The sequence below is a fragment of the Eimeria necatrix genome, genomic scaffold (assembly GCF_000499385.1).
Source record: "Eimeria necatrix Houghton genomic scaffold, Enh_scaff49, whole genome shotgun sequence".
NCBI lineage: Eukaryota > Apicomplexa > Conoidasida > Eucoccidiorida > Eimeriidae > Eimeria > Eimeria necatrix.
In genome coordinates, this window is record NW_013651666.1 from 44,283 (window position 1) to 72,098 (window position 27,816).

Sequence of the window (27,816 nt, forward strand, 5' to 3'; positions counted from 1 at the left end):
TGTTGCCCGTGCCTCTTCGGAAAGCCGGCAGGTAAGCACTTCATTGTGACCGTATCGGCTCGCAGTCGAAAGCTGCAATGTAGGTGAAACAATAAAGATCCCATCCGGAAATCGACAAGAAATCCAAACCTTGCACTATAACTAAGCACAAGGCAATTGCATGCACCTATCCAAATGAATTTATACTTCTTGTTGCGCCACAGCTATTGTGTCCTCATCGTCAGCATCTGTCCCTCCATCCAGTACTTTCCCTTCCCCTGACGAGTCTCCCAACAGCCGGGCCTCTTCAGATTTGCCTTGTTTTTCTGCAAGTTCCCAAACACAAAGAAATAATCAAGAAGCTGGGTGGGGAGAGTAGGAAACCCTTCCTATGCATTTAAGAAACTCACGCAGCATCAAGGGTAATAGCGTGTGCACGCCAAGAACATTACAAGCATTTGCCCAGCAGGTTTGGTGCATGCTGCGTCCCCCAACTTTCTGCTTCTGCGCACACTCCACCCTCGGACCAGGGTGTGGAGGGCCCTTCTGGCGTACCTTTGGCAGTCCCTTTCTCCTGAAGCTCCTTGACCTCCTTCCAACTCTTCATCTCTGTTCCATCGCCCCCCACGCTCATAACTGCGTACAACCGCACCTCACTACCCATTTACTACGTAGTACACAGAATAGATTCCAGAGTCCTTCTTCTCTCGATACAGGACAAAAGGCACTGCGACAAACTCCTGCCTCGGGCAGCTGTAGAAGAGGGCTCAGGTGTTCGAATCTGCGGCTGAAGTGGTTAAGTAAACAAAATTAGCAGATAAAGCCCGAAGAACAAAAGCGCATTAGCAATGTGCCAAAAGCTGCATTGAGAACGTCTCAGTCATATAAGTCAATTTCTAGCAGTTTTCTGCAGAGGTGCGCCCACCGAATGCATGACTGAGGAGAAGATGCAGGACATACGGCCTGAAAAACGCATCAGAAAGCATGTACGAGCCAGCATAGACTTGGACAAAAGGCCCACCCTGTAGGAGCAGTTCAGGTAGGATGACACCATAGTGCGCGCCTATGCACACAACTGTATACGTGTCAGAGTACACCGATGTGCGCCGCTGGACTCTCACCCCAACAGCGCTTCCCAGCCGTAGAGAACAAACGGCAGCGCCAACGCGGACTGAAGAACAGAAAGAGACATTTTCCGCGTGAAAAACATTATAAAGTCTGTGTCACAAGAGAAACCAAAAAAGTGGTATGTTTGCAGCAGTACTTCTGAGAACGCGTCGGTGGGTGCTAGGAGGTACGATATGCCACAGAATGGGGACGTTGCAGGGTCTCTGGCTCACAGGAAAGAAAAAAGCGATGTAGAGAGCATTGACAACGATCATGAGAATTATAAAGAGGCAGAAGTCGAGAAAGAAGTCGACAGCCATCATGCCGATAAAGACATATAAGAGCATTATTTTCCGTCTGTAGAACCCGACGCCCCAGCAAATGACGGCGACCGTGTCGAATACTCCTGCAACAAATTTGCATACAGGTTAAATTACTAAGTGAAACGACAGAATAATCATTCACTGTATGCTCAGATATGGGTACAGCCCTCCTTGGAGATATTTCACTGTAGTACTATGTCGCCTACCGCGGACTGTAGTAAGTAAAGTCATTGTTTTCCAGAGGACAGCCAGACTGCCAGATATAACGTTGTAGTACTTCAGGGCCGTAGTGGGGTCATCAAGAGTCATTATCCTGTCCCTTATATCTTCCAACAGTGAATCTACTGGGCCCAAATAGGATGTCAAGTAAGCACCCGCCACAAATTGCACCAACGCAAGAATGACACCTATAGGGAGAAACATCAAACGCAGATACCACCCGTATATACTGCTGGACGTCCCACATGGCTGCCGCGCAATATTAGGCAACTAGGAAAACTGCGCAATACGTCTTGAATCACGTTCCACGAAGGTAGCGGCACAGTGTCGCTGGATGCTGCTGAAGTGTGGTGGCACAGCTCCTTCTTTGGAATAAAGAAGGTCGTAAACGCTGAAGCTTACTGATGCCAAGCCATATGAAGGCAAAAGTGCGGAGAGAGCAGCATCGGAACGCCCTTTTTGCTCCCCCGCAGCAGGCCCCTAGAAGGTTGCACATCTTGCAAAAAAACAGCTGTGCCGCTGTTGGAGCTTAAGAGGAATTAGCTATCTTGTATGCCCGTTTGGTCCTAAATGCTGGTTTGTAGAACGGTCGCCTTCCTTCGCACACGGAGAAGTGGGACTCCTTGTCGGGAAGAGAACGGGAAGGTCCCACTATTGAAGTACCAGTTGCTCAATTAAAATCTTCCTTGATACTCAGTCGTGTTGATGTCTGACAAAACTAGGAAAATTCAACGCGAAGCACCCAGTCAGCTGCATGGGTGGCTCCTACTAGGCTTGCTTCAGCCGCTGCTAATCCATGTTGCCCCTTGCTTAATTCCTTCAGCATTTCCTTCAAAATCAGCAAAACATGAAGCAAAAAAGGCAATGCTTTACCAAGTGAGGCAAACGATAAACAGGCAGTAGCGCCTCCGCCAGTGCGGCGTGGTGGCCAGCCACAGCAATCGACAGTTTCCACTAAAGCCAGCTGCAGAAATTGTCAAGATACCCGAGATCTTGATATTTTAAATAATTAGTTATGGGAAGATAGCAGGCCAATGAGAAAGAATTCTGTGTTGCTAACCCTTCGTAATATTGCGATCGTGGCGCTGCCACCCCGACTAGGGGGTTGTTTGGGTCTCCTTGGGTCTGCGTTTGAGCGTGTCCAGCACTTTGAGCTCTTATCTTCTTCATGCTCTTACATAAGATAAAACGTTGGAAATAAGAGTAAACAAGCAAAATGATGACAAAGAGGAACATTTTAATGCTTTGCCTGCAGTGGCAGCAGTCCACTGGACCGGCGTTCGAAAGGAGAAACTGAAGATATCACGACCAAATAAGTTGAATGCAGCGACGCCAGTACGGTGGTTTTGACACCAACGGATACACCAAAATCACGGCTAGGTAACAACACGTGACAATGGTACAGAAATGCAACGTAAAAGGCGCAAAAATCAATTGGCTCGGAAGGTAGCACGCAACTGCACAAGAAAAGAACTGAATAACCCGAGATACTGCTGCCAAAATTGTGTCTCACTAAAAGTACAATATTCGACTGAGGTAAAAGGAGCAAGAGCACCAGTCTGTGGCATGTGGTGTCCGAAGTGTAGGCGAACCAGGCTATGTGTTACTGCTCAACTCGGCGCGAACACAATGAACGGCAGGGAAATATGTAAGGTAAGCACACCATGTTTTAGGGATTTTCGCCGCCACAAGTGACTGAAGGATGGCGGCCAGTTCTTACCGCTTTCCCGCACGTGCTGGACTTAAAATGTAGAGCGTAAGCACATGGGAAAGCTCCATTCACCATTGTTTGTCCCTATAATCCTGAAAGTGGCAAGCCCATATATGGTGTAAATGCGTGCCTTTATTCATTACATATGCATCTGCGCGTAATGTATATGTTTTCACCGCCTACGCCATTCGTTTTTGTTATAGCTTACCTCTACTGGGGGAGGTAGTCTGACCGATTACACTTCGTTCCGCAGGATTTTGCCTGGGGAATTCACTACATCATCAAAAGGCAAGGCACGTTACGCCTAATGGTGTGTAAGGAAAATCCGGCTTTCTTTCAAAAGCATCGGAGTTCACTGAGGCATGAATTCTGGAAAGGGTTTTGTATAATTGTTGCTGCGTAGCGCAGACTATTACGGCCCACCCAACAATAGACCTAGTGCGACCAGAAAACGGTTTCCACTGAAGAGGGAGTCCTATTCGCAAAACTAGTTCTAAAACCCTCATTCACTCGCACGGGCATCTCCATTTGCTCGCCCCAGTTCCCTACTGCTGATAAGCAAAAACCAATGTTGCATACTGCGTTAGCAACAAGCATGATCACGTTTCCGCTACGGCGGCACAACTAATAGGCCTAAGAAAGACCCACACATCCTGAGACTAGCTGGACTGAACGAAGAGCAGAAACAAGTAACTGTACGTGCGCCCCGTGCTGAAGCGCTGAAAATAGTCCTTCATCCAAAACCAAGATAAGGCTCCCACTACGCAGTCCTCATCTGCGCAAGCTTTGAACATATTCAAGGAAGGCCGGTCTTAAAAGGGCCCCTATGGAGCGAAAGCTCATAGTTGAGCCTCAGGCACGGCCAGTAGCTTGGCCAAACTATCTGCTTATTGCTCTTAATTTTTCCCCACACAGCTCTTCATATGTCAGGACGACCGGGCATGGGAAAGCTACGAGCGAGGGCCTTTACCCGATCTCGCAGATTTGAAATGCGAGGGTGAGAAGGGCTGACATGCTTTCGGAACTCCGCGAGTTTCTTTCCCGACTTCTCTAGAACCAAAAAAGCAGCGCAGTTTACATTACAACCATACAGCCGGTGCTGCTGTCTATGACTCGCTCTCTGCTTGTGATTCCCCAACGTGTGTCGCTTCACTTCACTGTAGAGACCACCTCACCGAGGGGAACAAAGCTGCTTTCTACAGCAAGCTTCCCAAAGGCGAGCTCGGCCGGTGTATAAACGTATCAGTTATGTCTCTTCTATGCGAGCTTTTCAGTATACGAACAGGCACGTTCCTACGGATAATCCTCTTACCTGTTTGCACATCTGTTCACATGTACAAATGCACGCACATTGTGCTCTTAGTTAAGGCATACCTTGAATCTCACAGCAAATGTCAACCGCCTCCCTGATAAAATCTGCAACCAGCTTAAACTCCTCAGCGCCGAAGCCGCGAGTCGTCATGGCCGGAGTCCCAATGCGCACACCTGAGGATCGGAGCAGACTTGTGCATAAAATTATATTTACTTGGCTATTGCAAACCACGTTCAAATGATAAAACCGGCCGTAGATGGCACCTAGTCATTTTCGGTTCCGCAGCGAGCTGCCTCTGTACCAATTCGACAACAAGCGGTGCCATCGGTGGCACAATCTACCCCACACTACTCTGATGATCCTCCAAGTAGTATTATGATGACCCTCCACATCCCCTATGTTAAGCCCCTAAACACTCATACCCTAGCCCACCCGTTGGAATTCCTGATGAGTCCCCAGCGATGGAATTCTTATTCAACGTGATGTTGGCCATATCACAAATCAACTGAAGCTTCGCGCCTGCTCGCGAAAGAAACGATAACCTATCTTTGCGCCGTCATAACTCATTAAAACTTTTAGAATTAAGACATATGAATCCATCTGGATGCTTGAGGGACGAGCTGGACACATGGTTTCCTGAGCTGGCCCTCTCATTTGGGCGCAGATAAGTATCCACGCAGGGCCTCGAAGAGTGTACGCATACTGTCACTGCGCCAACCTGAAGATACTTGCTAATAGCGTAATTGCTTAATTATCATCGCTCTCTCACCTCACCTGTCAGGCCCTGAGGCTTCAAATCAAGGAGCAGCAAGTGGTTGTCTGTCCCACCAGTGACGAGCTGCAAGCCATGATTTTGTAGCTCACGCGCCAGCACCTTGCAGTTTTCTAATACACAGCGCGAAAATGCACGCCATTCAGGCGTGCAGGTCTGAACGCAGATGCACTTTCCTCACGCACTTCGTTGTTGTGGCCGCACCTCACGTACTATGTGTTTGCAGCTGCAGTGACGTCGCGAAGTCTCTGTAAGTAGATAAATCATTATTGATCGCTGATACGAGGCTACACCAATCTTAGCTGAACGATTACGATAAACGGTTCCCTGTGTCACGTGCCTGCTTGAGCTGGTGAGCAACAGCTGCGATATGGTTCTCGTGCGGTCCTCCCTGCAGCCCAGGGAAGACTGCTGAGTCAATTCTAGAGGCTCCATTTGGTACGCGCCTAGTATTGACAAAGATAATCCCGCTACGAGGGCCCCTACAAACAGACACAGCAAGAGCATCTGATGCATAGGAGGGACCCTGCTGTCTGCTTGCTGGTGTGGTGGAGGGCATGCATATGAAGCACAAAGGGGATCCTTCTGGCATGATAACTTAACAAAGCACAACTGCTGCTCCAAGTAATCGCATAGGCAAAAATAGTGCACAAGTGCCTGCCACACGTCAGACGGATAAAGTGCTCGAACCTGAGCGTCTTGTGAGTTGTCGTTGTCACTACATCGCAGTACTTAAAAGGCGACTCAAATATTCCAGCGGCGACGAAGCCGCTAAAGTGAGCCATGTCGCACCAAAGGATGGCCCCCACTTTGTCTGCAATTTCTCTAAACCTTTTGTAGTCCAGCAGCCTGCGCAGATTCAGCCCCAAAATTGCAAAGGTACTGCCTGCGAGTGGAATGGCACGAGAAAAGTAAGCCCTGAAAAAAAGAAAAAAGGCCAGTAGCAAGCTGCAAAGCTGCAAAGCCCAATGAAAGCTGAACGCAACTGATGCCTATCGATCCACTCCCAAAATGCACCTGAACACCCGGCCATGAAGCACTCGTGGCGACAGGTCACGAAGCCCTGGTGACAGCTGAGAAACATGGCCGTAACAAAGCCTGCACCGATGACATACCGAGGATAAGCTGAGTGCCCACAAATTATCATTTTGGGCCTAAACACAGTGGCTACCTTCTCCAGGTCGTCGTAGTCTATGAGCCCCGTCTTGGGGTCCAAGCCGTACGGCAATGACTCGTAGAAAAGTGACGTGGCGCTTATGCGTCGAGATGGAGTGTACGCTCCATGTGTCAAGTGGCCGCCTGAACACATGACAGCGAATCACGGAAGTGCAAAACTTGTGCAACAACAAGGTCCCACAGGAGCACCACGGTCTGCTACTGTCCTGGCATTTGTCCGCACTGAGTTCCAAAGATGCACAGGCCTCTGCTGCTGTCCGGATATTTATCCGCATTGAATGTATATCCGATGCCCAATTAAGACTCCAGCTTCGTTTCCTTTTGTGCACTGTGTGCCGAGCTACCGTCATTGAGTCCGAGGCCCATGAACCGGTCATGGGGCTGCAGTAGAGCCATGAGCACAGCGAAATTTGCAGGGCTTCCAGAGTGAGGCTGCACATTGACGTGCCATTCTTCCGGGTCTAAGCCAAACGCCTCCTTGGCCCGTTGGATGCAAAGAGCCTCGATCTGATCTACGAACTCCATGCCACCGTAGTAGCGGGCCCCCACGGAACCCTCGGAGTATTTGTTCGTCAGGCAGCTCCCTAGACATTCCTGCACTGCTGTGCTTACGAAATTCTGAGAACAGGCACGGGTAAAGGCAGAGCGGCTAACTTTTCTGGGCCCCAAATTCAAAGCCAAAAGTGATTATCTTCTGTCAGCATGCACCACGCAGAGCTAACCGTCCCAACGCGTCATCTAGACCCAAGGCTGCTGTGTCCGGCTCACTTCCGAGGCAATAAGCTCGATACAGTCAACTTGCCGCTCTTTTTCTTTCGCCAGAAGGGTGTACAACTCAGGGTCCGCCTCCTTGAGAGGCTGCATGCATTAACATCACCTCCACAAACCTTGCCAACTATGAATTCCCCATCCCCAGTTTCATGTGCACAGTCGAGACAAGTGAGTCAAATCAGACCACATGAGTTCATCGGGATGATAGGCCTTGGCACAGAGTACGCAGCAAACAATTAAGATCCATTAGCTGCCGATCCTTCAATCTCGAGTCTTTGAAAAGGTAAAACGGCTCGCTTGTTCACAGCCGAGATGAACTGGTCCTAAAACAATATGTCACATAATTAATACTTGCCAGGTCATCCAGAGAGATAGCCATCCTTGCTTGAAATGGGGGACGATGCAGTGATCCCTGCGGCGAGCCTGTGAGCGGCATTTCACCGCCTACAACGTTGCAGGGAACAACTGCATGCTAATGAGGCTGTCTTGGGGTGTAATAGCCAAAGGTAATGTAATTTAAATGAAACTTTAGGTACTGTGGCGGAAGGTTGAGTCACATGAAGCACGGACTAACCCGCGACGTGCTTTTTGGTGGGGTTGCTCGGCAGCAGTTCAATTCAGTGACCACATGGGATCTGCGGTGCCAAGGAGTCATAAAAAAGTTTCACTTAGTATCCTGTCGCAAAATACGGCAACTTTTACTAATTCAAGTAATTGTTGCCCCCAGAGGGGTACCATGTGTTGAGGGTGAAGCAGTCGCAGCACCTGCAGCCAATGCCACGGTGGCCGCTCCGGAAGATCTCCATCCCTATATATGCATGTCTTATAGTTAAGACTTAAACGCTCATTTTCCTCATCGTGATGGTCGGGTCTACGGCACCATGAGGATTCCGGAAGCTCGCCCTTCGGTGACCCACGACCACAGGACTTACGCCCCGGTAAGGCTTGTTCAGTTTCGGCCCATTAAGCCTCTGGGAAAGGCTGAAAGCTCCGTACAGGTCATCAACACTAATATTTGCCTCCTCCAGGTGAACCAACGGTACGTTTCAGCCGCGTGTTTTGTAGCAAAGGTTAATGACGCGCTCGAGTATGTGAGTACACTCTGGCTCCTATTCTGACTCAGGCGGGATGCCAGCCTTAAATCAACTTTAAACGTACAATTAGAAACCATCATAGCAATTACGTAGCAGAAACGCCGTGCACAACTGAAAAGGATGTTTGCTCCAAACAAAGTAGGCTCCGAGCACATGGCAGGAAAAGCAGCCAATGCATTAGTTAGAAAAAAACGGTTACGCGGCTGGCAAGCGCCAGCAGCGTGGCTCCCTGCTATGATATGCGATCCATGGGTCGCCAGCACAAAACTGGAAGAGGGTATCGCCGCTCTTTCCAATGCGCTGCAGTCCTTTTGGGACCCTTAATGGGGAGAGGGACTTGCATATTAGGCCTCCAGGCACTTCACGGGTCGCCTGCCGTCTTCCCTCATTCTAAGGAACAATCAAACAGACAAGAGCATCAACATCCGATTAGTTCTGCTCTGATCACCCGCTGGCGTCCTTGGCGCTGTCACAAACTGTCGTATCTGCAACTTCCACGCGTTAAAACATGCAATTATCAGCGCTTGTGCCCAGTACAGTCCAAAGCGGTCAATGCAGCGTCAAGAATGGACGCGCAATTAGCCTTGATATGCATGCAGGGTCATTCACGGGTGCACTCCACAAGAGGACGCTGAGCTGCTCATAGGGGTGCGGCTAACCACTCATTAACTCATTCAAGAATGGGCCAAGCTTCTAAGTTAATCGTCCGGCGTAATGTTAAAACGTGTCTGCCGGGACACTGCGGGTGATTTGTCGTCTTGTGGCCGGGGCGAGTTTTGGCGGGGATGCAGAGTTTTGGGGTCTTTGTGGGCATATTGATGGCCTGTAACAGCGGCATCATCACTCGCCTCAGAGCTAAGCCTGCGGTGAGTTACTGTTGTTGCGGGCGGCGGAGTTGCTTGCACTGCTGGTAATGTACTATGGGGTGCCACCGTAGACGCGCTCCCCTCACGCCGAAACGTCTGCTGGCGACGTTCACTTCGTTCAATAGCTTCCCCATTGTACGGATATGTGAACCACTGAGGGTGGTTATGGAGGATATGCTGTCTCAGCAGAGATTCATAAACTTCGAAAAAAAGCCTAGGAATCCAACACATTCAAACAACACGTTTGACCCACTTTCCCTTTTGCACCAGAAACACGGCGAAAATTCCCCTTCACCTCAGCTGTAACTTAATTCATACTGACCTTGCTTGACACCCAGCCACAACGCGAAAGAGGTCAACTAGCATATTCAAACAGGTGAAGGCAATACAATCGCCAATCCTATAAAATCAAATGGATGTACGCGGAGAGTGCTCGTGCACACAATTGAACCCAAAATCTGCGCATTTCTACCTACTTTTCCATTCGGCCATCACGCCAGTCCAACAGGATTACACGACCGCTTGAATCTGTCAGGCTCCACGTGCTGGTTGTGGCAGAGGGCTGCTGTTTAGGCCGACAGCCAGTGCCTCGCGCCGTCCCGTTTAGCCTGAAGAAATTACAAGTATCGAGATCTTACGCAAAAGCGAAACAGCAGTCACCTGCATGTGGTAGCAAGAGCTGATCCGGCAAATTCATTCTGTTGCGAGCAACTCTAAAAAGCCACTTCACCACTTAGTGCCGTTTGTGAAGGGTTCAATGCATTAACATTTTCCCACTATAAGCTACCTAGTGAGAAACAGTAGAATAGCTTACCGCCTGACAGTACCCTTGGTGTGTGTGTTGCCAAATACACCTGATTCATTGCGAGGCGCTGCCGGGGCAGTAGGTGCCGCGTCGTCCGCCTTCATCTCTGCTTCTGCCTCAGCCTTGCGTCGCCGGTTACGAGAAGTCCTCCGTTTGTGGCGACCAGCCCAACGAGACTCCCTCGACGGGTAGCGGAATAGAGCAGCACTAGGACGGTTCCGATGTGGGCCGCCTGCAGCTCCCGGTGCTTGGAAGCTCCCAAAAGTTGCCGGTGGTGCAGGACGCCTTTCCGGTTCAGAAAGAGACTTGCTGCTATCGGCATCACTACCACTGCTCATCCAGCTGCTGTGCGTCTCGTTGTTGCTACTAGAGCTTAGGCTGTTGCTGCTTAAATCACTGTCGCTGCTACTGTCCGCCGAATCAACCATACTACTGCTGCTACTGCGTCCCAGCCTCTCCACGCACCGACAAGGTGACAAAGGGGTAGCCAAAGGGAGACCATCATCTACCGTAGTCACGCCAGAGTGGGCAAGCTCTTTACTTTTCTCAGTGGCGGGGAGCCTGCTGTCTCGTGACGAATCCGCCGTCCTCACTGAAGCAAGAGCGGTACCACGTGTTTTCAGTGCCGTGCAAGGATCTCCTACGTCTGCCTCCAAGGGGGACTGTGCATCAGCCCAATCCTCAATAGTTGTGCACGACCTGACCAATGAGCCTTCTTCCAGTTCTGCACTTTGTTCTACCCGCTGAGGTGTGACCGACAGCAAATCTGCGCGGCTGACTGACTCTCTACTTGGGAGAGATGCCGCTGCTATACCTGCACCAACAAAACCGCCGCAGCGACTGCAAATCCTAGTACCTTCCCCTGTAGTCTCCGTCACGGTACCCTCATTATCTTCATCCCTCCTTTTCTTCCTGAACGCTTTCTTCAATTTGGCCTCGAATGACCCCCGCCGCAACCCCTGTTGTTGTGTGCCTGGATCTCCCTGTAGCTCTGCAAGATCCATAATTCCGAAGCCTAGCCTGTTAGTGCTCATTAGCGATGTGGAATCTAGAGCTAGGTAAGATATTTCCAGGCTTCGTCGAATCTGAGTAAAGCCATAAACGCATGTTGTGTGATGTTTAAGCACCTGAACTGCAGTGCGCACCACATCCTACCTGCATTCCGATTGCCACTGGGCAGCGGGTATTTCCAAACGCAGATTCCTACTAATATTCACAGAGTTCTCCATGGCAAGAAAGAATACACTGCACGTCGACTGAGGCTTACAAGGTGTTCCAGAGGCGACGGAATGTCGAAGTCATCACGCACAGCAATTGCTGCTGTCTCCCTAACAGTCAAGTGGTGGCGGGCGCAGATCTGAAGTAGCTTTGTAGCCAGACGAAGCGTTCTCAGGCAGTTGTCTCTCAAGGCAACTCGGCGTGACAGACGCTCCAAGTCCTTGTCTACGTCGAAAGAGTATATCAGGCGCAGCTCGCTTTCGCTGTATGGCTCCTGGAGAAACGCACAAACAGCCAAGAACTACGGAAATATACAATGAGCCTTGCCCAGTGCAAACATACGGCCGACGATTCAGACTGGTTGAAGACTCCTTAAACTGGTGTCCAAAGTCAACGCATCAATAGATCACATACTGGCACGTGGACTAGCGCTAAACGCCTCATAGTAGTAAGTCCGTTAGACGCCGGAAGGAGACGCAGTTATGCAGACAACACTAGCCGTGTACTTACTTTGCTCTGGGGCCAATCAAACCACACGAGGTCCAACGAAGCGACGTCAAGAACATCCGTCAAGATCATGCCGTGATCGATTGGAATTAATCGAAACCTGCGGTTGGACCACCTGAAGCAACATCTCCGTCACGCTAAAACTCTTGTGGTATGGTCCACTGCTAGACGTTCGCCACGTGACCAGAAAGTATTGTGGAAGATTAGTCGACTTACTTTGTAGGCTTCCCATCAGGTGTAAGTACCCCTGTAGCCGCAGAAGCAGCGGTTTCAGCACCAACGACTGCGGCCTTGTCAGCGACGCAAAGTTGAGTTCCGCAAGAGCCCACAGCAGAAACACTGCGCAGCAATTTGCTCTGTATCTGCTTAACAACCCCTCCTGAGGCCCGAAGGCTCCGCGAGCTGCTGCCAGCCGATGGCTCCTTTTGATACCCTACGATTGGAGCCACTAAAATGTTACTATCATTCCGGTCAAGATTCATAACACGTAAATCAAATATAGCAATACGGTGTACATCTCCAACAGAGAACAGACGCGCGTCAAAGTTCCCCACACATTCCTGCAGGAGACAACACAGACGACATGAATGTCACACGCTGAATGAGCGCAGGCACATACTTTCTACACAATGCGTTCACGGCAGATCAGCCTTACTTTGGCCTCTACAAACGCCTGAAAGCTGCCAACCTTCCAGGAGACGCTAGGAGATGACTCGCTGCGGACATATGTACTCATCATCACGTCCCCGTCGACCTGCTCAACGCGCCGCAGGACAGAGTGCAAAAAAGATGAGTAAGTGAGCTCATGCGATGCATCAAGTGATCTGTCATGCCGCAGAATCAACCGCCTCGCCATCAGTCTTCTCCTCTGCATCTACCTGAGCCTCTTGCATCTCTAAATTGTCCGTGAAAGCGCGCACAAACTGGAAATGCTACGGGGCAAGTAATGTCCTCCCTACACAGGCGGAGTGCCACATGATAAAAAAACAAAAGGTCAGGCCGAATGGCGTACTTCGATTTGGCCTTTACTGCAGAAGGCTGGGTGACACGCCTCTACCATCATAGTCGCAGGAACGCCAGCAAACCCGCCATAGCTTGCGTCAAGGAGGTAGGCAGCGAATTCCCGACCCGCCCCCTCACCGCTAAGCACCCCTCCCCGTAGCCCTTGCTGACCCAAGCGTCCCTCGTAGCCCCGGGGATTACACGGGGCAAATGCCTCTTCATCCTGAAAGCACGAAAAGCACATGCAACAATTCCACGGGCCAAGATATTTCCGTCTGCGAAAAATTGGCACTCGACGGAAAAGTTCGTTGCCCGATGTCCTTCGATTGTGCTTTTCCTTTCCCTTACCTCGGGCTTGAACACTGCCACAGGGCGCCGACGACCGTCAAACAAAATATAAGTGCCACCAGTCCCATCCATAGTCAGTTTAGGCGCCACATTCCTGCGGAAGCCGAGGCGGACCTGAAGCACGATAAACGGATCAAAGATCGAAGACGCACCGCCGTCTTGGTCGAAGAAAGTGGACGCGACAGCAAAATGAACAGCACATCGTAATACCTATTGGAAGTGACATATTATGGGCAAGTCTCTCACGTAGGGGGCCCACAAGCAATGTATCTCGCTACAGCTGGCAGCAGCACTCTTACTTCTTCCAAAATTCTAAGAAGCTCTTTGCTGCGAAAGGTTTGACTGCGTGCGAAGGGCCTGATAGAGGCCTGAGCGCTGCCCCCTCTTACAGCCCAGAGTAGTCGCTTCACAGGATTCTCGAAGAAGACAGTCATCGGCCGCCAGTTTGGCAGTTCACTTCCCCTGAAAATTAACCGTACATCTTTTACCTGAGCAAAAACCCCAGATTCTATGCATGTTGTGCTGGAGCAACATGCCCATTTCTTACACTTTTTTTGCTTTCCATCACACAATAGATGTTGCCTGCACGAGGTATCCAACTGTCATACAGACACCACCTTCGTATATTCCATCGCACTTTTGTTTAACCACTTGGTCGCATTCCAACAGACAGCAGCGTAGGTGAGGTTGCACGAGACAGAAAACCAACCTACAAGTGCAACACATGACAATTTTGTTGACGTTGTGAATCCGCGATTGCTTGAATGCTGACGTTACCTGCATGGACGCTGGGAGCCTGAGCTTTTTAATGAGTAGCCTCTTGACCATTTGTACGTCATAGAATGGATAAATATCAAGTTCGCAGGACCTCGACCCGTGGAGCTCTTCGAAGCAGACCCGGAAATGTAGATCATCTCCATCAGCTCCTCTTAAAGCGTTGTGGGTAGAGAAGTAGTACAGCGGGTGGGACGGCAGCATCATCACTCCGCCTCCTCCACCTGCCCCGCCAGCAGCGGCCAGCCCTTCTACAGCAGGCATCGTCTACGGTGTACGTGCAGCAGAGACCACTGAAGTACACTCGTTGCAACTGCTTTCACTTGCGGTGAAAGCCGCTCGGGGCAGCTTAATATTTCTGGCAAGACGTGAAGGACGTTCGAAGCGTCAGTGCGCCCATCTGATGCGGTTTCTGTCAAATGAGGAGTGCATGGGATGCCTCGCTGCTGCCATGGAAGCGTGTCCTGTTAAGCTAAATGTCGCTGCAGCGCTAGCCTCTGCTAGTGCTGCAGCGGAGCGACTTAGAAGTAGTGACCCCAGTGAACGCAACGCGTGACTCTGGAGCCAGCGGTTGGTACAGAGTAGCTTGAAGTGTTAATAGAGTGCTCCACAAGACGGCCACGAATTGCTTCTGGTGCTGCAGCAACTGCTGCTATCGTTTCAGGCTGCTGTGGCGCGGTAGCAACATTGGGGAGCTCAGCCGTACCAGGCTAGAGAGAGTGCTTCTCCGATCATCTCTGGCCACTGTTTGCTTTGCTTTGCAGGGCCACAACTTGTGTGTTGCCCCGTAGGCCCCCTCGCGGCCTGCGAGGCAGCGATGCTCCCTACGCAGGACGGCCCTGGGTGTGTTGGCGAGATCCAGAAGCCATTCGAACAGAAATGTCACGAGCCAGCCTCGTTCATTCAGCTGGTGTCGCTGAAGACGCAGTCGAAAAGCTCTTTACTCTGGAGATGAGCATGCAAGCAAGAGGGCGTCCCTGGGATGGCTGGAATCTTCAGTGGCAAGAAAGGCCTTGAGTCACACAGCTGGTGGGACTCAAGGGAAGGAAGCACTGGCGCAACTACGATGCGCCCGTCGAAGCCCGTAGCAAGCGGCGATGCCTGTATGGATGCTACGTGGCCTGGCAGCTCTCTATTCACAGAGAAGGTCAGCATGCAGATCAGCAGGCGTGGGTGTGGTCGATGGGGTTCGCCGGTCGGCTGAGAGGGGGCTGCGCTGCAGTTGTTACGTTAGAGGCGGGGTGTTTGAGCAGCTTCTGCTGACTTATTGACAGAGCCTCTGCCGCTGCTAGCGCTTTATAGAGGTAGAAAAGCCTCACTGGTGGAGTCGGTGGTAAGCAGCGCCCCACGAGTGGCGAGAGCCACAGGGAGGGCCGAGCAGACACGCAATGGCCAAATAACAGACAAAAAGTAACTTTCAAGCGAAACTCTGCTTGCCATAGCGCACAGCAGGGTCAGCTCTTGCCGCTTCAGTTACTCTTGCCGCTCCAGCTCAAGCATACATACAGCCGCCTCCACGGCTACCGCCTACAAGTGATGTTTGGCTGCTGATGACGCACCATCCCCCCCATGAATCTTTAGATCTTGAATTCAATAGAGCTTCAATTTGTTTCAGGTGGGCATGAGAGAGCGTGTCTCTGGGTTCACATTCACTGCTGATTACGTTCGGTTGCTCTGCATAAGGACTGTAAGAGGCAACGCGCCCGAGCCAGACACCTGCAGCAAGAACGGTTCAAGGAAGGCTTTTGTAGTCAGTTCAGGCGTGGAACTTCCCGCTGTTAAAGGCGGAAGTTATATAATGATTACTTGTGTATCCTTGCTTAAGATGTGCAGTGCTTCTGAAGTGTGCGTTGATTGTTGAAGCTCCTTGACGGGTATCTCTGCCCGCGTAGCCCGAGCAGACGGCCGGCAAATGAACAGTACGATAGTGTTTTCGGATGGTTTATCGGAGACTCTCCTTGGAAGAAGAGCTATGCCTTTCGCATTGCTGTTGTGTTACCAGCTTGGAATGGACGGACAGGAAGCAGTGCGCTGAGGCTCGGACATTGCCAACTGCGTAGGTAGGCGTTTACAGGTACAAGTAGGAAAGCCTTGTTGGGCACTTTTGTTGATAATGCTGTAGACTGCTTTTCATGAAAGGGGTGGCAAGTGCTCGCCACGCCCTTTTGAACTGCGTTGCTGGGGACGAGGGGATTCCGTGGCGTTGTGAAAGTTTCGCCCTTCCAGCTCTAGCTGCAAATTAGCTTCTCTCGCGAAACGCGCTGGGGATCGAGCCCAATAGTATGTTCGGGCGCTGTACGAAAGGGACCCTAAATCTGCTTGTGCACGCTTGGACATGTAACCCATAGCAGTTCGCCTCAGAACCAGCGAAAACCGAATGCCGTGCTAGATGTGATCCAATCAAGGCATTCTTTCACAGTAGTTTGCTATAGGCCGTCAACAGACAAGGTAATATGCCAGTAGTATGCAGTTCTTCCCCGGACGCTAACGGTAATTTTGCTACTACCTAGTAGTAGCAAAATTACCGGCTGGCTATTTTCACCTTTGCATAATTCTCTAGTGAGGAGGGCGCTTCGTTTCTGTTTCAGCTGGGAAAGTATCATTTTAGTTTCTCCGCATTAGAAGCATTCGTGCAGAAGCAGTCTGCACATTGCGCGAAGTGGTACGAGCGCCGTGGCAGTGATCAGCGGCATGAGTAGGCATTTTTTTATCGAGTCGCATGTTGAAGCAACGACTGTGGTACTCAAGTTGTGTATTGAATGATTCATGGTAGTTCATTGCTGCACCATACAGCACTTGTTCACTAGTGGGTCTACGAATCTGCTCAGAAGACTGCCAGCATACGGGGACTTAACGGCCTGTGATAAAGGCTAGGTCTTTAGCAGCCCCACGCACATGAAGATAGCAAAGAAGTAGATGATCACATGCGTGTGGCTGATAGAGCGCCTAAATAAACTCTGCAGCTGAAATGCAAGAAGTTCTGACACGCAACAATGCTCCAATTCGTACATGTAAAGCTTAAAAAAAGAATCTAAATTGGCGGGCGCATGACCGGTCTGCGCAGAGCTGCGAAAGCCATGAGCATTGCAAAAAAGTCAGAATGCCAACACTTCTCTCTTGAAGTGAAAGCTATAAAATATATATGACGCTGGGTGACGACTTTTGATGGTCGGTTGAGGTCGTGCGTCACCGATTCCGTGCATAAACAAAAACCATTTCAAGCGGCAATCACCCCTGAAACTCCACCGGCAGGAGGAGAATATCTTTCACCATTGGTGTGTCAGTCTGAATATTTACAAGTGCTGACAGAATTTGCTGAGCTCCCTCTCCAAATGGTGTAGAGTTTTAGGGTAGAAGTGGAGCCGTTAGAAATTCATCATCAGTTGTTTCATCGCTGATGTCTTGTGAGCCAGTTTGTGTAGGCGAGCTCGCACGTGACTCATCTGCTGATACATCAGACGTTTTATCTTCCGCAGCCGCACCCTGCTGACTAGACACCGTTTCTTCGCGAAGCGGGACTGAAACAACTTCCAGTTCTTCTGAAGTTTCTGGCTTTGCAAGCTCCTCAGAACCCAAGGGACTGCTCTCGCCAACTGCAGATTCTCTGGTTGGGCTCTCTGTGCTTGGCTGTTCTCCTGGCTGTTCTCCAGATGGTACAGCTTCTATTTCTTGAGGCGGTGCAGGCGCGCCAAGTTGCTCACGAAGCTTCTCGCTTGCTGCAATTCTCATTTCCCTGTCCTGAGCTTTGCCAACGGGCCGGAGACGCTTCACAATTTTCTTCGCAGTCGCACTGACGCGCTTAATTAACAGAGCTTTGGGAAGTCTTCGCCTCTCGTAGGACCCTGAATATGAAGGAGTGTCACATCAAAGAGTCGGTTTCTGCCGTGCAAGTGCTGGCTTTTTTGAACAACTGAAAACGGTCGGTGGTAGAAGAATGCATGCTATGGAAATGTGCGTAAATGATAAGGCTCCTAATTGCTCAAATAGGTACTAATTATGGGAAATTTTAGGCTTACCAGTTGCCATAAAGCTGAGAATGTCTGCAGCTAGTTGTAGTGGGTTGAAGAACCTAGGCCGGGTAAGCCTTTCTATCGCCCTTTTTCGAACAGGTGTCCGCTCTGTAATTGACCAGTTGACTTCCTTTAGCAGTTGCAGGCGATCGCTTACGGAATCCCAAGGACTGCGCTGGGAAAGTGCAGATATGATTTCTTCAGCTATTCGTTTTCCGAAAGCCAGAACTGGCACGTGCTGGAGGTATTGAAATCCTCTTTCTATCGCTGTCTGAAGCTCCTCAGGCTTGCTTAAAAGAGAGTTGAATATTTCGTTTGCTTTCTCGTTGTAAGCTGCGCAGGGAAAAAAATAATGCCATAGAAAAAGCAAAAATGTTATTAATCTCCATGCTAAGCACAACTGCCTTTGACTCATTCTATTAAACTTCAAGCGGGAAATGATCGTACCTGCTTCGATAGCGTTGAGAGCTTCATTGATCAGTTCAGTCGATGTATGTTTCGCTGCGTCAGCTGCTGCTCCTCCCTCAATGAACTTTTTAACAAAACAATCGTACCTAAAGAGATACTGGCCTTGGATTGTGAGTGGTAAGTATGATGCAATGTCTGACATAGCTTCTTGAAGGCAGTCAACCTTCGCCTTTTCTGAGAGCTTTAGAAGATCAGATATAAGGACAGTGAGTCCAACTCTTTCAAGAAAGGGTGTACTTTCATTTCTCATAATGATATCTCTCGCTTTTGAGATCATTGTTTGTGGCACAATTGGAGACGCTTGACGCAATGTGAAGAAGAAGTCAGCGATGTCGTTGAAGCGGTTAGACGCGCTAACATTCGCCACTGCTTCCCCTGTTAAGAGGGCAGGGTTCTCCGTTAGCTTTTCAAGCTTGTCTACGTCAACCATGGCGTACCAGTCCTCCAGGCAAGGTGGATCTAACACAAGTCAATGAGACGCAATAGATCAAGAAGAAGTAATTGCATGCCGCGAGAAAGCTACTGTCTAAACGCTGCTACTGAATTTCTCTGCACAGCTTTAGTGCTCTGGTGTGCCTTTCAAGACAACAGTTAGTAATTTTGGCCTAACTCACAAGAGACGGTTGCAGCAATTATCTTAGAACCCTTCTGTCCTTCGAAAGCCTCTGCCCCGAATGTGACGCGAGCAATTTTCTTGAAGACCTCTGCCGGTTTGAGAGGATTATGGGGATTCGCGCTGGAATATTCGACGGCCTGGACTACAAGAAATGTCATAACGCCTGTCGCGATATCCACAGATGCGAACTGAGCAGCGCTAATAAAGCCAATCTGGTGCCCCATAAAGGCAGTCAGCAAGCCGCGAAGAAAGGGTGCCACGTCATTGGCGATCCCTAGACGAACTTCGTTCTTGATACGTGTGTTTACGAGGTCTTGAATATACATTTGCACAGGTTTTTTGTCGATCATTGTTGTTTGTACCAGGTCTATTGCAGCGACTTCTTCTTCTTTAGCCTGCTGACGGTTTACCAACTCCAGGAGAAGATAGCATAGAACAACTGATTCGTCCATATTACTAGAAACCAGCGAACCGTTGAAATACACTTCGGGCTTGTGTCTCAGCAGGCTATCGCATTGCTCAAACAATGTCTGTCCCTCCAACTGAGCAAGCAAGCAGAGGAAGCACGCACGCATAGCATCTGGTATAACACAAGTGCATTGAGGCAATAGTGTTGTCGCTATTTGTGCAGAGTACAAGAAGCCGACTGTCGATTGTCGGGTCGTTTTCTTCTCATACCGAAAGTTGGAGTTGATCAAGAGCTTCCATGATGTTTGTGATGCTTCTATCTAGTGAGTGCTTTGTATGCAAATTGAGCGCAGTGCTTCGTGGTTCGGCCTGTGCAATAGCTTTGAAAGCTCCGAGCGCTGCAACCAGTACAAAAAGCAATTTCAGTCTTGTTCTGGTAGCCACTTAAACTATTTTGTATTGGTCAAAACCTAAGGTGGAAGGAATATTTTCTTACTGATCCGGAGCTGCGCCAAATCCTCCGCTGTGGCTTTGTCGAAGAATTGCAAGATTTGAGCGACGCTAAGAGAGCTATTAAGAAATGTCAGAACTTCAACGCTCGAGAAAGACAACTGCAAAGCCTTGCTGAGCTGCCCTGGTTCTGGGCTTTTGAGGGCCAGCATGCCAATGGCAGTATCCATGCCTCCTTTGCCTTCGCTCATGTAACGAAGCGCCCACCCGGCAGCTATTTCGACTGTCGCTAGTGGTAGTGCATCAATTCTACGCTTCAGCTTGTTATATTCCTCTGAGACAGTCCACATGCATGCGCAGTACGAATTTATGAGGGGTGTTTTCCCTGTTTGAGAATAAACTATGCTTTATGAAAGTGTAATTACCTTTCGCTTCAACTGTTTGAACCGGGACGGAGCGCAGTTCCGCTATGATGCTCTGCATCGATTGAGCATCTGACAGTATCATGGCCAATTCTTCAAAGGCAAGTTGAATTTTTCCATATTCAACGAGATCTAGGGAGTCGATAAAAACTCCACGGGGTAAATTAGGGTCTGGAAAAACCAACCCTTCAGCACCCTGAACTGCAGCGAAGAATGTTGAGGCATGAAGAACATTGGGTCGACTGCAGCACAGCAGAACATCGCATCATTCTTATAAGTGTGACTTTTCCATAGAAGGAGGAAAAGCGCTCATTCGTATCTGGAGACAAGGTTCGATCAAGCGCTGAGTTGCACTCACATAGTTCTGAACAGAGTAAACTGTTTTGCTCCGATAAATCTTCGAAGTTTGCCATAGCATGAATTGACGTAGTTTTGCAGTAATTTCCTCAGGCTGGGAGGTAGTTTCTTGATATTCTCTGCAAAGCTCCTCAATGCTGTGACCAGATCCTTGCGATCCTTGACGTACCGCTGCGGCCCACCTAATGCGGGATGGATATCAGTGTACAATTTCGTAACCACGTCCTCAGCTTCTGCGCCTGCTTGCTCTACACGGAGCTCCTCTAGGAAATTTTCGTAAGAGTATTTGGCAACAGTGGCGGCGTAAATGTCGGCCTCGGGAGCAAAGGTATAGATGTTGAGAAAGTCCATCCATTTTGTTGAGCCACGGACAGCTTCCAAAATGTTGTAAAAAGATGCAAGATAGTTAAGCACGTTGCCCTGAAAATTCACAATTGTTGCAGAAACGCTTGGATGTTACTCGGTAGCTCTGTGAAACTCATGAGGCTACTCCGCAGCCGTGCTTAGATGTAAAGAAAATGGGTGAAGCTTACCTTATCAGCATCTGGAATATCCTTTACGGTGCCAATCTTGAGGAAGCGAAGCGCTGAGCACTTTACTATAAGCTCCTCAACATTTTGAGTCTCTGTTTCAAGCCACGCGCAATAAGGCGCCTCCGTGAACAGTGCGCTACGCTTGCTGGCTTGTACAAGGTGCAGGACGTCCCTTAAGTAAAGATTCATTATCAGTGTTTTTCCAGTGCGGTGTTTCTGAATCTTGTGGTATGTCATGACTGCTAATGTCATGGCGAAAACAGCAACCATATCTTTGGAGTCGAGACTGTGCATGCGCGTAATAAGCCGATTAACCGCCCCCAGAAAGACGCCCTTCAAAGTCGAAAAGTTAAGTGGGAAGGTGTACAGACGTCCTTCCAACATGATACCAGCCTGTGGTTTTGTGCCTGCTGAAGTGGATAGAGCTTGAAGAGCATCAAAGAACATTTTTGGAGTAACATTTTGCATGAAGACCGACGGGCTGTGGCTCCAAAAAGAGGATGACTTCGAATGGATAAGGTGAAGCAGGCTCGCCATCTGTCATGCGACAACACAATCATGGCACTCAATCTGAGAATTGCCACAGCTGCCACCATCAAGGCAAATTCATGTTAACAAGCTAGCATTAGAAATGACGGGAGCATTAGTCGCCAAATTTTGGCGAACACTAACCATTTCAGCTGAAGCCCGGCCTTGATAGTCGACGAATTTAGCGACCACCACGTCACGCACAGCCGAAGGGTCGTTCTTTATTGAGGAGAGTTCTTCGCGCCTATCACGATATTGGATACGCCCTGCGATTTTATGTACAGGCAAACCCTCTGTCGGAGCTACGGCCCCCGTTGCTACTTCAGCGCCTTCCAGTGCGGCCCCTTCAGATGCAAGTGGGAACTGCAATGTTCCCTTTGACCCTTCCTCAAGGTGAAACCAGCAAAAGGTGTTGAGTGGTGAAGGCCTAAAGCTGGATGCCTCTTCTCCACGTCCGCTAAGAGCTGCAGCAAAAAGTAAAGCGCATTGAACAGGAAGACACTGTGGGACTTGTTTTTTTGCCTTGGAGACTATGTTGGTATACGCGCCACAATTAGTGCAAGTGCAAGGCTGAAGCTGTGTAGCCAGGGTTACGGATAAACAGGCGTGAACAGGTTTTTTCTGCCTACCTCGCACGTCATCGGGATTTTCAGCTGAAATACATAGGAGAAATCGCAAGCAAGGAAAGAAGCAATGTACAAAGACGCTTAGCAATAGGTTAGAAATAAGTTACTTTTGGAACCTTAGGTATTAAGAACGAAAGCTTCTTACGTATAAATTTTAGGCTTCGTCCGTTAGTGTCGTGAAGGATTAGAGTTGAGAAGTTGTCGGCATAATCAAATCGTGCGAAGACAAGCTGCACGTATCAAGCATCACTCGAGTTGGCTTGTTAGCAAGATTGTCTTCAACGATTGACGCATTGCATGCCGCCGCTTATGCAAGGTGACCAATAGCGCACTTACCCTGCTTATAATGGAGCGACGCAGGTGTTCAAAGAAGCTCTCCATAGTGGCTGAGAATCATAGAGCACTCACACCAAAATAACAATTTGCACAAGGAAACAAGACAGTGTCTATTATGTGATAGCAGCTTTTTGTAGATTTACCTTTGTCACTAGCAGCGATGGCTACAGCTCTTTCACGCTTGGAGAGCTTCGAGAATTCATTCCAACGGGCGAAGACTTCACCGAATCCGGTGTCTCGGAGAGCAGCTATATCATCCGGGGCAGCCGCCATAGGCGCATGAAGAGCATAGAGAGCTTCCTTAACGAAGGCAACAGGGTCAACTTCAGTGGTCACAATTTTACCGCACACATCTGAATCTGGAACACCCAGTTTGGGGTTGCATTTTCCCAGAAAATCTTGGATAGTCTTAACTGATTCGTGCCCTTCCAAGCGCGTAATCATGATGCGACTTGAGAGGAATTGACCATAAAGAGACTCCACGGACTTCCGTAGCTTCCCAGCGCCAGCGCTCAAAAGCTTGAATGCCGCTCTGTCACGACGGGTTCTGAGAGTCTCGCTGCCCATATCGTCAACTACATAATACAGAGATAGACCGCCAGCTGAAAAGTAAGGCGCAATTTGGACACATACAGATTCAATTGCTCATCGCAGCTGTAGAGAGAACAATGGAGTCATAACTCTGTAAAGTTCTTGTTGCTTATCTCTTCCAGCAACAATCGCTTCATGCCGTACCACTCTCGAAAAAGCCGTGCGCAAGATCCCTGGCAGACTTGACAAGCCATGGCTCTCTGAACATTTTCCTTGGTAGAGAAGTCTTGCTAGCTTCTAGAGCAGCTTCTCTATGCATTTGAAATCTTCCGATGGCAGCTTGAACTTGTTCGCCAACCGAGTCAACAGGCAGTTTCTCATTTAAAACATTCGCCACGTCAGCATTTAGCAACAGATAGGCAGTATCGTAAAAGATCGACATCATCTCGCCGATATACGATTGGAAAAACTTGAAATCGTATTTCAAAATTTTGACAATTTGATTCACAACTGACTGCACATATCTCATGGGATCGGTCTTGAACGATGCAACGAATCTCCTATTTTTCCGACACTGCAAAGGTCTCGCAGCACAGCAAAAGACGAAACCTTCATCAAACTGTATTCGTATGCAAATTTAGGCAAAATAAGAGTTGTTATCAAGCGCCAGGTGCCAAAGGATTTTACTACTTACGGCAGAGTCCAGGCGACGCTTAGCTTCTTCAGGCTCCACCGAAACGCCTGGAGCCTGCATAAGAATGCACAGTCAATACAATATATATGTATAATGCAAGAAAACAAAGCAACAGAAGAGTGTGGTGCGTTGCTGTCTAAGGCATGAAGTTCGGTGAACCACCTACAATTGCGTCAAAAGCGTTCATTAGCTCTTCCGTTGACGGCACTTCCTGGAAGCCTGAAGGTAAGCCATTCGTTGTCGAGTCCCCGAAAGCGCCTGCCTCTTGGCCTAAATCTAGCATTGCTTGTTCCTCCGGGGTACCTGGTCGAGTTTCCATTACCTGCAAAAAAGCAGATTGTCCTTGGCGCTGATATATTGAGGCAAGCAAGCATGCCATGTAACGATACATGAAATGAGAAAATACAGTTGGATGCTTACCCTACTTTCACAGTATCCAACAAAAGCTTCTGCCCGCTGTTTGTATGTTCTGATAGTGTTGATAAATGCCCGTCCAAAGTCGAATGCTCCTATCCACAGACCATCAGCATAGTTCCAGGACGCAGTGCCTGCAGCAAGGGCTTCGCTTGCGAGCTTCCCTTTTTCTGTGATGTCTCTCACATCAACGGCATAAAGCTGGAAAAGCAGAGTAATCATTGCCGGGGACAATCTGCGAAGCAGATCTTGCACAAGTGGAGATGCCACGGGGTCTCCACGAACAGCTGAAAACGGACCAGCACAACACACTGCACGGCTGAAGTGAGACATATCCGAGACTCCGAGCTTTAGACTGAGAAGTGTCGTGTCCTTGCTAGAGTGATGAATCGCAGCTTCCCCAATGTTTGGTGTAGTACTGTATGGATGCTTACCAAATCGACGAAATAGCATACGCGTGCCACGTAGTCCGAGGCGCGCGATGTTAACCAATGTTTTGACCAATTTTTCGAAAGACGCTATAATCCCAGTTTTGCAAATAACTCCAATCATAAGGGCAAAAATCCCTCGGAAGCTTGCATAAGCAGGATAGAATACGAGCATGAAGGAGCGAGAAAGTGATTTCAACATTGATCCAAAAATGCCCCCAGGAAGAACAGCGGTGTAGGGAGCAATGCTATTGACGCGATATCCGAAAGAAAAGCAGGCACTTTTAACTTCATCAGTTGGAAATCCTGCTGTCTTTTCGAATGTTTCGTTAAATGCGACAGTAACCACATTTGAAAGCGTTGCTAAAGGGTTCCTCCACAGAGAGCTTGCCCACGAAAATAGTGGTCTGCCTGAGAAATTGGTGGAACTCACGCAAGGTTACTTTGTAGTTAGACGCTGTTTGTTGAATGAAGAGCTTCACGAGCCACGGAAAATTTTGTCGCAAAGAAACTCTTACTTTTATTTGCCAAAATAAGATCCAAGGCTTGTCCGCCCGCATTGACGGCACGTAGAGCTTCTAAAATTTCCATTTTCCGTTGCGTGTAAGATTTTCTATCCAAAAGCGACCTTTTGAATGTGTAAGTATGTTTCAAAGCAAGTGACGCCATTACTTCTTCCGCAGCCACTGCCTTGTCTGAACACATATATTGACAATTGAAAAGAAGATCCATTTAATCACTTTTGTAGGCCGACAAATTTTTACAAACAAGCAGAACGTTTATTCGACGCACCTTTACGCATTGGGCTCCATCTCTCTGCAGCCCTCTGGAGCGCATCTACGATCTTAACTCGTTCACGGTAACGAACGGCGAAAAACTTGAGGAATGGGTTGGTTGAGAAGAGTTCTCTCAAAAATTGCAATGAATGGGTGAATTTGCTTGCTGAATACGTACACAGCGAGACAGGGAAAACGCTGGTTAAAGGGCGATTCAGAGAAAGCAGTTGCTAACGTGCACTTTTCTACCGTTCCACTGGACCCTCCAGCCGCGAAATAAGTAGTGAGAAGTAGATGTCATGCTTTAGGCGATTGATGTACTGTATTAACTAAAAACAACTTGCAAGTGGTACATATGTTCTACTCACATCTTTTGAAGGCGTGTTGAAGATTCTGAGAGTAGTACATGATTTGCTCATGTTCTAGTAGCCCAACAAGCTTCGATTTTTCCTTCCCAGTTTCCACCATGGATTGGCCATAGCTATCATCGATTTCTTTTTCTCCGTAGGATTCGACTTCACTTTTGCCAAGTACAGCGAGCCGAGAGATCTCGCCTGCCGAGTGGCCTGCAGAAGAAAGCAAAATACGTCTCACAAGTTGGGCGTTGAGGAAACGATGGACTGGCTTTATACCTTGTAAATTGCGGTGAAAACCACAAGAGTAGCTGAAAGTAAGACTAACTTGGCTGCGCCGAGAGCCATTCTGGTGGCCCGAAATGGGGAGATATCACTTGGTTGCGCTCCTTAGCGACAGTTGATATCCCAGTCCACGCAGTCAAAATCCCTAAAACAAACAGTCCCATCCATACTTCGTGGAGAAGGCAGGATAACTTGCCCTTGCTAGTCATTGTGGAAATGTGCGGGTCTCCGGACAAGGGGCCGGTTGCTGTTCAAATGGAGACACTTGTCTGCCGGCCCTTCGATTGTAAATTTATTGGCTGGAAATGCACTCAGATCTTTGAATGCAGATGATTCAATGCGTATATCAACTTATCAAAAGAAAGCCGGCTTAGGTATGGCGAACTGGAGTGTCAACCGCAGCGTCGGCACAGCTGGCATAAAAGAGACTCGTTGGCCAGATATATTTCCTTTGGCCTTTAGAGGACCACAACGAGCAACAAGTGATTGCAAAAAAAGCAAAGACAAAACAGAAAAATCCTTGCTAAAACAATCGCAACAATGACTGCTGAACGAATGATTGGTTATCTCTCGCTACAAGCGGTTTTGCGGCGCGCTCACTGGCTGGCGATGCGTTTGCCGGCGGGCTGGTGACCTTGGTCCAGACACTGGGTCGCGCAGCTAGATTACGCCACCTGTTTGGTAAGCCTGCATTAACGTCCTGTAATACTGGAAATATGAGAGTTTTCATTGTTCAATTATTTTTTAAAGATGTGGGAAATGCGTGAAATGCTAGTATTTGTAGCGTCTGATAGGCAGCACTCGAGATCACTGCGTGGTTACGGAGCAAAAGAGCAAGCACATGAGTTTTGCCCCTATACAGTGGGTATACCTTATATTAGCTTTTTTATGTTGGATTATGCTTCTTTTGTGGGGATAAGAGGAGGCTAGTCGCAGTTTTCCTGCACAACCTGCCCGGGACGACCTGCGGTCCACCAAACTGCGGAGACTGAGATTTTTGCAATGTGCAAGGATCTAAAACTCCCCAAATATACCTAGTTTTAAAAATCTCGGCTTGAAAATTTTGTTATGCTAGTCAGATTTTCTTCTATTAACGAAAAATAATGTCCTCAGGCATATATTGTCCTCCAATGGCCAGCTACCTGCGCTGTGCACAGAAAAATCCAAGTTAGCTTAGAGAGTCAAAGCGAGAACGCCTAAGTCTGCAAGTGTATTTTATGGAATAAAGTTAAACGAAGCGTGATACTGAGCCAATAGTGAGCATGTTGGCTCAAGTGGCACTACCTTTAGAAGGGCCGGTGCAGTGCCTAGCAGCAACAGAAGCCTCTAAGCATTGAAAGACCAAGGCAGCCTCTCCTAATCTCTCCCAAAAATTCTCCGATCATAGTATCTATCTACAATATTTGCTAGCGGTTGCTGAGGCACGCATATTCCAAAGTAAAAACCGGCCGACTTACTTCCTTTAAGGATGGCTACGCCATGTTGATCTCCTCCTTAATTCGCTACTAGAATACATACCCTGCTGATAATTGCTGTGGGACAGCCACGCAGTGCGAATCTAAATGTTGCATAGTATGCAGTGGGCAATTTAGCGGGT

General features: G+C 48.8%; 4 protein-coding genes across 4 annotated transcripts; all 4 read right to left on the bottom strand.

Moving 5' to 3' along the window:
- Positions 1-180: 180 nt before the first annotated feature.
- On the bottom strand, positions 181-2,124 carry ENH_00058460 (hypothetical protein, conserved; the record flags this gene model as incomplete). The annotated part of the gene is made up of 7 exons (XM_013577036.1): positions 181-305; positions 535-615; positions 905-942; positions 1,101-1,150; positions 1,320-1,492; positions 1,616-1,816; positions 2,031-2,124. The coding sequence occupies 7 exons, from the start codon at positions 2,122-2,124 to the stop codon at positions 181-183; spliced, it is 762 nt and encodes a 253-aa protein (XP_013432490.1).
- A 2,134-nt stretch (positions 2,125-4,258) lies between these two features.
- On the bottom strand, positions 4,259-7,463 carry ENH_00058470 (Serine hydroxymethyltransferase , related; the record flags this gene model as incomplete). Its single annotated transcript, XM_013577037.1, has 9 exons — positions 4,259-4,389; positions 4,714-4,824; positions 5,084-5,170; positions 5,426-5,536; positions 5,760-5,905; positions 6,114-6,341; positions 6,539-6,722; positions 6,944-7,217; positions 7,368-7,463. The coding sequence occupies 9 exons, from the start codon at positions 7,461-7,463 to the stop codon at positions 4,259-4,261; spliced, it is 1,368 nt and encodes a 455-aa protein (XP_013432491.1).
- A 1,699-nt stretch (positions 7,464-9,162) lies between these two features.
- On the bottom strand, positions 9,163-14,248 carry ENH_00058480 (glycine hydroxymethyltransferase, putative; the record flags this gene model as incomplete). The annotated part of the gene is made up of 11 exons (XM_013577038.1): positions 9,163-9,544; positions 9,807-9,938; positions 10,145-11,220; positions 11,403-11,627; positions 11,864-11,975; positions 12,077-12,420; positions 12,516-12,614; positions 12,873-13,085; positions 13,211-13,324; positions 13,510-13,698; positions 13,988-14,248. 11 exons carry the CDS (start codon positions 14,246-14,248, stop codon positions 9,163-9,165), a joined length of 3,147 nt encoding a protein of 1,048 aa, XP_013432492.1.
- Positions 14,249-17,212: 2,964 nt separating this feature from the next.
- ENH_00058490 (hypothetical protein, conserved) lies at positions 17,213-26,428 on the bottom strand (the record flags this gene model as incomplete). The annotated part of the gene is made up of 23 exons (XM_013577039.1): positions 17,213-17,319; positions 17,377-17,826; positions 18,001-18,327; positions 18,442-18,921; positions 19,077-19,620; positions 19,757-19,884; positions 19,983-20,270; positions 20,362-20,600; positions 20,717-21,135; positions 21,249-21,785; positions 21,921-22,240; positions 22,406-22,429; positions 22,548-22,632; positions 22,739-22,788; positions 22,882-23,340; positions 23,474-23,843; positions 23,964-24,017; positions 24,130-24,285; positions 24,384-24,664; positions 24,812-25,216; positions 25,324-25,500; positions 25,950-26,147; positions 26,263-26,428. 23 exons carry the CDS (start codon positions 26,426-26,428, stop codon positions 17,213-17,215), a joined length of 6,264 nt encoding a protein of 2,087 aa, XP_013432493.1.
- Positions 26,429-27,816: the final 1,388 nt, after the last annotated feature.